Source organism: Leptonotus elevatus, chromosome 18, assembly GCF_054856555.1.
Source record: "Leptonotus elevatus isolate MCC_2025b chromosome 18, RoL_Lele_1.0, whole genome shotgun sequence".
Classification (NCBI taxonomy): Eukaryota; Metazoa; Chordata; class Actinopteri; order Syngnathiformes; family Syngnathidae; genus Leptonotus; species Leptonotus elevatus.
In genome coordinates, this window is record NC_141256.1 from 1061053 (window position 1) to 1071052 (window position 10000).

At 38.1% G+C, this 10000-nt stretch overlaps 1 protein-coding gene across 1 annotated transcript in view; it reads right to left on the reverse strand.

Annotated features, from left to right (window-relative positions):
* The window catches only part of mdn1 (midasin AAA ATPase 1), a 133997-nt gene that overhangs the window by 43659 nt on the left and 80338 nt on the right, over positions 1 to 10000 (reverse strand). Inside the window, exons 51-57 of the mRNA XM_086061714.1 lie at positions 9857 to 10000; positions 9525 to 9686; positions 7443 to 7577; positions 6631 to 6763; positions 6363 to 6541; positions 3242 to 3373; positions 1796 to 1931 (exon numbers count right to left, since the gene is read on the reverse strand). The exon at positions 9857 to 10000 is cut by the window's right edge and continues 47 nt beyond it. Of these exons, the coding sequence (XP_085917840.1) occupies positions 1796 to 1931; positions 3242 to 3373; positions 6363 to 6541; positions 6631 to 6763; positions 7443 to 7577; positions 9525 to 9686; positions 9857 to 10000 (1021 nt within the window). The remainder of the gene's footprint in view (positions 1 to 1795; positions 1932 to 3241; positions 3374 to 6362; positions 6542 to 6630; positions 6764 to 7442; positions 7578 to 9524; positions 9687 to 9856) is intronic.

Genomic DNA, 10000 nt, shown 5'->3' on the forward strand with positions numbered 1-10000 from the left:
TCATTAAGAAAGAGATGGTGGAACTGACGATTATATTTGGATTATTCGCCAATGTTCGGATCAATTGATGACACAGCCGTGTCGCATAAATGTGCATCTTGTGCATATTGAACACGGATGTACGTGCGTCTGGCTTCTGTTCGATTTTGTGCTGATGGGACACATTATGGTGTTTGCCACTTTTATTGGTTGTTATGTCCATTTATATGAATCATTTGAGACGTTAGAGGCGAACGCCAGTTTGTTTTGGAGTACGTGCCCGAGACACGGCGCTTGCTAGCAGCTGGCCGAAAAACAAACCCTAGTTATGACATGCATTGTCTACAAAATCACTTATTTTTATAAACTTAGACCAAAATAAAAAAAAATGGTATTGCTAAAATCTAGACCATAAAAGGGTGAAATCTCCAAATTGACATTTTTATCCAAACAATGCATTTTTGCTATTTACTCAAAACAAATCTCCGTAACATTTGGAGGACCAAGTGCCAAAATTGAATAAATGAATACACCATTAAATAATTAAATAAATGTGTCATTAATTAATTAAATATGGAATTAAAGAAATCAATGTGTTATTAAAGGTGTCATTAATTAATTAAATTACCTATTTAATTAATTATTTCATGGATTTAATTAATTATTTCATGGTCACTGTGTTGCGGCGTTTCATGAATTTATTTTATCTGTCAAACTCACCCATCAAAGTTTGATGAGCAGGTCCTAACACCTGATTGGTCACCCTGCTCACCAAGTCCAGGCAAGTCCATTTCAGAACAATAAATTGATGCAGAGTGAGTAGCTTGTAAACACAATTCGATAGGCTAGGTGGCGCTATTGACTCAATAGGTGCGTTACCATTAGACTCAGATTTACGCTCTCATGAGGTGCTTTTTGAGACCTGTTGAAATGGAAGTCACTTTTTTCGCATTTCCTGCAGTCATGTGACCCTGCCCGGTAAAAGGAAGAAAAGGAAGTTGGAAGTACACTCGCGTTTGTGTCGGAATTGCTTCCTGAGGGGACAACAAGTCTTATTGAGCCAAGGCTGCCGCGGCTCCATACATGCATACTATTTATTCTCGTGACGTTCATGAGGAACCGATAGTGTGACGTGACCGCCTACAAAAACTGCAAGATCTCGCGAGAGTCGAGGCGGGTCATTACGAGAACTACGCCTCAGAAGCAAATCACTCTTCAATGAAAACACCTACAAGTCAAAACTGTACTTTAGCGAAATAGTAGAAATATCACTTTTATTTTTATGTTGATTTTGCACAATAACAAGCCTCGATCACTCTATATCAGCAAAAAAAATCCATCACCGTAGCCGCCATGTTTCTAACCTCTTCAGGCCGAAGCAGTCGATAAGACAAGATTTGAATGAATCAGCCCCGCCCACTAACTTTGTTTGGCGAGTTTGACAGATAAAATAAATTCATGAAACGCTGCAACACAGGAACATGAAATAAAGAAATAATTATATATATATATATATATATATATATATATATATATATATATATATATATATATATTTAATAAATGACATTTAATTATTTCACGACACATTTGTTTAATTATTGGTTTATTTAATTCCATATTTATTTAACAAATGACATTTAATTATTTCATGACACATTTATATAATTATTTATTGGTGTATTCATTTATTTAATGTTGGCACTTTTGGTCCTCCATAGTAATATAGGCCTGATTTTGTGAAAACACATCACATATTACTATTAAAAAGAAGTAGGCCAATGTGTTCTTCAAACAGAACAAGACTAACCATTACCTTCACCTTCTCTATCGTCTCCCATCTCGTCATCCTGGTCCAGGTTAAGATCCTCAGGTAGATTGATAGCCTCGGGTTCAAGTCTGTTATCCTGCTGGTCATGATAGGGGTCCACTTCATTCTCATCAAATTCCCTCTAGGAGATAGTGTTAAGATCAGTTGCAGAGAATCTTTGCACTTACAGTTTCAAGTTTGACATTTCTGTTATTGACTATATTAAACAGAAAAATATGCATGAAAATCAAAAGAGTAAGGCGAAAAGAATATTGGCTGTATCACAAAATCTGAATTTGGTCCTGGGGCATGACACGGTTGCTTCCAACTGCTATTCATGCAAAGAACAAATTTCACTGTACCTGGTAATTGTGAAATGAAGCACATTACCGAGGAATTATGGCCTGATTTTTGGAGTGAGGTGCACTGTGCACCTCGACTACGCTGATTTTGAAGGGAATGAGGGAAGCCGCTTTGCTTGGTTGCGACGTTCCATCCCACCACAGCGCAAACACTGGAAAACACCCCCTTAAGGCCAATTTAAATGGCAAATAAAAATACCATCAGGTGACGGAGGGCATAGTCAGCGTGGAGCGTCATATGACAGGCCGGCTACAAAAAGAAACATCAGCTGATAGACACGTTACAACTGTCAGTTTGACAGCTTCTGAGGAAGGCCGAAACTAGTCGGGGTAAATGTTTTTGTTAGAATAAATGTACATAAGTTATCCTATATTTACTCTTATAGCACGGCAAAGCACGGCAAAGCACGGCAAAGCACGGCAAAGCACGGCAAAGCACGGCAAAGCACTGCAAAGCACTGCAAAGCACTGCAAAGCACTGCAAAGCATTGCAAAGCATTGCAAAGCATTGCAAAGCATTGCAAAGCATTGCAAAGCATTGCAAAGCATTGCAAAGCATTGCAAAGCATTGCAAAGCATTGCAAAGCATTGCAAAGCATTGCAAACCATTGCAAAGCATGACTCATGCACTTGCAGCTGCGGAACAGGAACTGTGTCCTTATCACAAGAGAAGGACTAAAACATTTTGTTGTTGGAACATCCTGTGAAAAAATAGAAAGAGAGGGCTAGGGGAGAGTGTGCCTCAGAGCGAGTTGGAGGTTGTAACTGAGCACATCTCTGTCTGTTCTCCTCGTGAGTAAAAATAATCTAAGTCTCTTGTCTTCCTTCCTTGTCTATTGTTTATTAAATGTTCTAGGTTGACTGAACCTGACACCTTTTTGTCTTAAAATAAGAAAACCTAAGGACTGTATAGATTTGAAGACAAGATTAACCCTTTTAACCATTAGATTGGAAAAAACTAGCATTTTATGAAAATCACCTCGGAGTACTCACTGGGCAAGAAAAAACTAAGAACATTGACAATATCAGGGGGCTTCTGTAGCCGGACTACTATCTGTTCAACTGACCATTTTTATTCTCAGATAATTACCTCATCTCTTTGTTCATTGATTTTGTCTTCCTCCCCAGTCTCCATCTGGTCCTCACTGTTCTGTTTTTGTTTGTTTTTGTTGGGTTCAGTAGCATCCAAGTTGTCATCCTTCGCAGCTAATAAAGATTCACCCTAAACAAATAGCAAGCAGAAATGTGTAAAAGTACAACAGGTTTATGAAAAAAAAATATTGTAAGTTATAAGTAAAAGTAAGAAGAAGAAAATTCTAAATTGCATGAAAGGTGATTCATTTTTAGTGACTGAATCTGTATGGAGGTATGTCATACATCACTTTGCAGTTCCCAATTCACAGTTGACCTACGGATCTAGGGATCATAATTTTTTAATTCTAAAATAACAATTTAAATTTTATCTAGATTTTTTATTAATTAATATGAAATAGAAATTTAATTAGAGTAGTATTGAATAAATACTAGGCTAGTAAGGCTAGACTTATTAGTTTGTGAAAATGAACTGTGATAATAAATACCTTTTGTAAAGAAAAATATTAATTATAAAGCAGCAAAACAATAACAAAAGCCAGACTTCTATTTTCAAGTAGTGTATTCAAAACAGCGAATGTCTTAAAGTGCATACAATTTGGCTGGTATAAAGTCACGGTAATAAAAAAAAAAGGAGAGAGTAAAGACAAGCTTGTAAACACAAAGTTAAACCAAACTGTTGATGATAGCAAAGTAAAAAGCACCTTTTATAAATAAAGGTCAATATTGTAACACCTTTGTGAGTGGATCGCGGGTTATGTCGTTTCCGATGGTCTGAATGGGCCATGAATGCAACACACTCTTATTTATTTATTTATTTTGGCTAAACCACACACATTTGTACGGTACAGAGCCCCTCTGGTGCTAGGGTATGAATTTTGTTGTTGTTAATCTGTACCCACAGTTCAGCAATCTGTACCCACAGTTTGCTAATCTGTTCCCACAGTTTGCTAATCTGTTCCCACAGTTTGCTAATCTGTTCCCACAGTTTGCTAATCTGTTCCCACAGTTTGCTAATCTGTTCCCACAGTTTGCTAATCTGTTCTCAGAGTTTGCTAATCTGTACCCACAATTTAGCAGTTCACTAATCTGTACCCACAGTTTAGCAGTCTGTACCCACAGTTTAGCAGTCTGTACCCACAGTTTAGCAGTCTGTTCCCACAGTTTAGCAGTCTGTTCCCACAGTTTAGCAGTCTGTTCCCACAGTTTAGCAAGTCAATATGAAACAAAGAACACTCGAATATGTAGATAAAAGTTTATTTATTTATGTAGTTAAAAACTGGAGTAGTGTGGAGTGTGAAACAGGAGAGAAACTCCATGCCATTTTGATTATGTGAAAACGTAGAAATGAGAGCAGGTTAAAATAAGTGTTTTTTAAGACTCAGGCAATGAGGAAACCAGCGTCTTCACCAATGCAAAACTGAAAACACGGTCATCTTCAGACCAGAAAATGCAATTGCGTGACAGAAGTGCAACGGTATAGCCAACTTCAGTGTAGCTGCTCATTTGAGTTATCCATCGTTTGTAGAATACATAACTAATCCTCACATCAAATTTAACATTTTCTCCCGTCAGACGAAGCGCTTGTGGAAGCTAAACTGAATACTGTATAGGTTTGCTGATATTGGAGGATCTATGACAAGAGCCAAAGTGTTTCACGGCTCATGTGCACTACACATTACATGTTAGCATTAGTAGCTTGCTGCGTGAGCTAAAACAAATGTCACAATTTGACAGTGTGTTGGCTGGACCAATCGGTTTTGGTCGGTGTGGTATACTTAAAGAATCACCTTGTATTTTTTTTATTCACTTTATGGCAATTTTAGCACAGAGAGCTATTGAACAGTATCCATGTAATGTGTAGTGCACTCTACACATTGGAGTGGACTCGTTGTGTGTGGAGTGGACTGTTCTCTGCGTTTTGGCTGTGACATTCCTCGAGGGACAGCGTTGGTGCTCTGCGGTTGCGCTCCTTCAGCGGCATGCATGCACCAGAACTAATTCTAATTGGGAGGGAGGATGTCTGCGCTAGCATTTTTCACAGTCCCTTTTTTGCTCGTCGGAGAAGTCGGCGCTGCTGGACAGTCTACGCTGAATGGATGGGGGTGGAGCTGAGGACAAGAACGTCAACGCAAAACGTGGAGGTGTACGCGGGATGTGGAGATGAAATTCAGTGCTTGGAAGTGAAGCAGATTAAATGGGACTGGAGAATTGGAACATTCTTTTTTGTATGTATGTTTATATGTTAATCACAGACGCAGCAGCTGCTTGTTTACGACCTAGCATGTAGCAAACTTAGCTTGTAGTGGACGTGCGTGACGTCATGGCTGGCAGTGAATGAGTTAAATGTTTTATGTTATGTTTGTTGTTGTGTTTCTGTAAAGCGCTTTGTGACAGCTACGGCTGTTTGAAAGTGCGATATGAATAAAGATGACTGGACTAAAATGTTGCTAGTTTCTGTTGACTAAAACTAGACGAATAAAATGTTTTCTTGGACTAAAATAAAAATGCTCGGCTTATAGTCAATTAAAAGGTGATTAAATAAAAATGGTATGAGGTTGGCTAACTATGATAAAAACTAACAAAAGTGTGATGAAAAACTGGATTAAAACAGACAAAACGGCTGATAAAATTAACACTACTTCTACTAGGGCATAATTTCTCTTTTGACGTCCACCCTGGGACGCAATAATTCTTTGTGAGTTTCTTTGTAGTCATTGGCAGCCATGTTATTCTTTGCGTGTTTACAGCACGCGTTACGTCACGATGATCACGTGACTGTCTAATACTAATACTGTACTTAATGCGAAAATATTCATTAATTGTACTATAAGATCATAATCGCTAAATTGACGTTTTTTTCAGGGAAGAGTTGAAATTAACCATTCCACAGAGAAGCTGGTTAGTTTTTAATAAATGTGTTCCTTTAAGGTACTGCAAAGTATTATAATTTTGTTCGATGTTTCGCTTTTCTGCATTGGTTTACTAATTTTTGGTTACAGTCAGTCTTTTTAATTTCAGTGCATCCGTAATATCTAGCACAACTTCTAGAGGTGTGTCAATACTTTTCGTCATTTTGATCCTTGTCATGAAATTATGTTTAAATAAGAATGAAGTACCTGGTCCATGCCTTGGCCAGACTCTTCCTCTTTATCACTTCCTCCCTCATCGTCGTCATCCTCATCATCATCCCCTCCCCACATTCTCTCATCTAGAGTATTTGTCTGTCCATCACCCAGATCACCCATCTTTTTATCCAGCTCCTCCTCGTCAGACTCTTTATTTGACTCATCCCCATCTGTAAAGTCAGAAAGGTAGGAATCAGTGTTCTGGGAATAGTATTCTAAATAAACAGACATTGTGGTGCTGCGGCATAAATCTACATACCATCATCATGCTCATTACCATCATGTGTTTGGCCATCAAAATCGTCTGACATCTCAACAGCATTGTCCTCTGCTTTAATTTTATTGTCATCTTGATGTTCTTTCTCCTGACCCTCAGCAAAGGTATCCTCCACCTGAAATATGATTGAACCAGTACGTTTAATATAAAGTACTAATTAAATTTAACTAATTCAAACCCAAAAATGTATAAATGTTTTTAATACTTTGTCCTTCACTCCCAAAAACATAGTTATACGTTGTTTTTGTGTGTGTGTTTTTTTAATGCTACAGCATACAGAAGGCTTTGATGCAGCTTCTGACCTTAAGAGGTCGCTTAAAGCAAGGTAGTTATTACAAAAAAATGGCCAGCAGGTGGCAGCAGAGTATAAGATCAGCCAGGGCCATGTTGCTCTTGTAAGCTCTTTTTGCCAGTGTTTTGCATGTTTGTGAATAATGATGAAACTTGGCTATATTGTAATGCTAATTGCTGCAAAACGGAAAAAGATACACATACACTTTTTTTTCCTGATTAAAGAAGAGACTAATCTTTATTTTGGTAGGTTCCATGTTTTTATAGCAATAGAACACAATATTTTGTGGGCATTGAAAAATCTGTCAAAATCTAGTAAAACTGCCGGGAGCGAAGGGGGTTGCTTCAGTGAAAATGGCTGGGAAGGAATGAGTTAATTCTAACATTATAGTGCATTACATATACAGATGATAGCTGTGGTGATTTTTTTTTTATAACTGGACCTTGTGATCAAAATCTGCTGTCTGAGTGCAGTTTAGTTTAAGTTGAAACCCATTCATTACCTGGTCTTCATTCTCAATTGTGTCACTGACATCCTTAGTGCCCTCGCCTTGACCAATTCCACCACCCTCATAATCATGAAACTCAGTAGCACCTTCACCTTCTCCAGAAGTGAGCTCCTGAGGCAAGCAGAAACCCTAAAGAGAATAGTGAAGTAATGAAATAAATTAGATCATTTATAGGATGTAACGATACATAAAAAATCTAGTTAATATTTGTGTAAACTGCTTAAAATATGTGATGCTGTAAAAAATTAATAAAATAATTGATTCACAACGCCGTGTTAACTGTCAGAAAGACTGGGGGGAACTAAAGTTTAGTTCCGTCTGTGTTCCGGTGCGTTTCTGTGAGTCTCCTAAAGAGGTAACACTTGTTCTTTTTCATTACTTCCGGCAGCACCATTTTGTTATGCATTAACTGAAATAAAGTAAGCGCTCGGTTTTATTTCAAATGTTTCTAGTTCATTCAACTTTCACAGTGAGTTAATTGCCACGTTAACGTCTTAACGTGTTAATTACCTCATTTGCTCCATCGCGAGCTTCTATATGTTCTGGAAATTAATCAGTGCTAAGAAAAGAACAGTGCCATTACAGCACTCAGAGACACCATTACAGCAATTGCCCCAGCTCAAATGTGATTGGACCCCGCAGGCTCCAAATGGTTGACATATCACGGCACCGGTGCAGTGGCGCAGCACGTCTTTTGCAATGCAGCCTGCCAGCATTTTTATCAATCAGACGCCAACTAATTGTTATGCCCCTCCTGCACAGTAGCTGGCGCTAGTTACCACAAAATGCTGTAACACACCTCACTAAGAGTCTGGTGAATCTCCCGAGTCCAATCAAGATTACGTCTTTGGCAATGTCATGTTGGTTTCTCCGTGAGACGAGAGTGACTGTTTAAAATAACTTTTACAGTATGTTCAGATGGACATCAATAAGTTAACATTTTGCACAAGCTAAATATAAATGTATGTGGTGAATGACAAACAAAGAAGTGAAACAGGAAAGAACTACAGAGCGGCCTTCCAAATTAAAAGCATAGATTTCAAAATAAGACATTGAAACATCACACTCAAAACAGCTTGGAGAATACTTCATAATTACAGTATATGTATGCCCGAATGTTTTTCGTCTAGAATTGGGGGATTTAAAAAGATTAATAACATTATGTGGCTGTAAATAAAGTAGTCGTACGAGGGACAAATAAAACATTTTCATAAAGGTGTGTGGAAAACAAAATAAGGGGACAAAATGTGACTTGTTCCTTAAACAAATTAAAGTTAACAAGTGTATGCATTAAAATTTCATTCATGTTAAACACTGATGTTATTTCATAGACTTAATGTTTTTGTACATTGTTAACAAACAGCTAATTATGTGCAAAAATCTCCTGCATGCTTAATAGGTACTAATATATTTAGACATTTAGAGACTCCGATTGAAATTAATTATTTGTCATAATCTTTGGATACTCTGAAGTATCCAATCTTGCAAAAAAATGACAGTTGGAATTTGGAAGAGGATGTGAATGACAATGAAGAGAATAACTGGGACTCGGGAGCAAACTCATTTTAATGTATCCGACGCGGTACGTAATGCTTGCTAGTGCTCCATGTTTGCCACAAGATATAGCAATTTTATCGTTACCCATGAAATTATTATAAGTACGTGATAATTATTGTTCTAAAACTCATACACTGAATCGCTGGTCATTTACCCCCCCCTTGAAATATTTTCTCATGAGATTTGCACGATTCATGTAAGCGACCTATTTTGGTGAAAGGTGAGATATTTTCATGCTTGTTGAAAAGTTTTGGGGCTTAATGGATGCCATGTTTCTAAAGGATGAGGTGTTTTTCTTTTGAAACGTGGTTGGGAAGGTGGCGATCAAAAATTATGACCAGGTGGTCGGAGATGTGATAGTCAAGACTGGAACTAGAAACTAGATCTAGGGTGTGGCCATGTGAGTGGGTGGGGAAGTTAACATGCTGTGTGAGGTTTAAACAGTCAAGGAATTAGTGTTATGAAGAGCAACCTTAATGTGTATAATATAAAATTAAATCAACATTTATTTAATCGTACCTTCTGAGCGAGCTCAGTGAAGATGTTAGCCAATACCGATAGCAGTTTGCCAGTGCACCTGTGCACTCCCACTGACACAGACAAGAAGTAACGGACTAGGTCGGAATAAATCCCCAGCAGAGGTTCCACATGCACCAGCATCCTGCATGCTCTGTTTATCTCCTGAAAAGACAAACATATGTCATATTCAACTGTACTTTAGAGACAGCGGTGCATAAAGCATTTAATCTCAATCAAAGAAACCGCCTTCCTTTATCATGCGAGAATGTTACCTTTGTTGACTTTCAAATTACTAACTACCCAATAAAATATATTTGTCAAAACTCTCAAACCTGGAGCTTGTGCATCTTAAAAGAGTTTGTGTGTATCTTTAAGCATCCCAGGAGCCTCTCCAGTCTGGCGTTCACATCTCCCACACCCAGAGCCTCCACATCAGCTGCCAGCTCCTCCTCCAGGTGATGGGTGAAGTGTCTCGG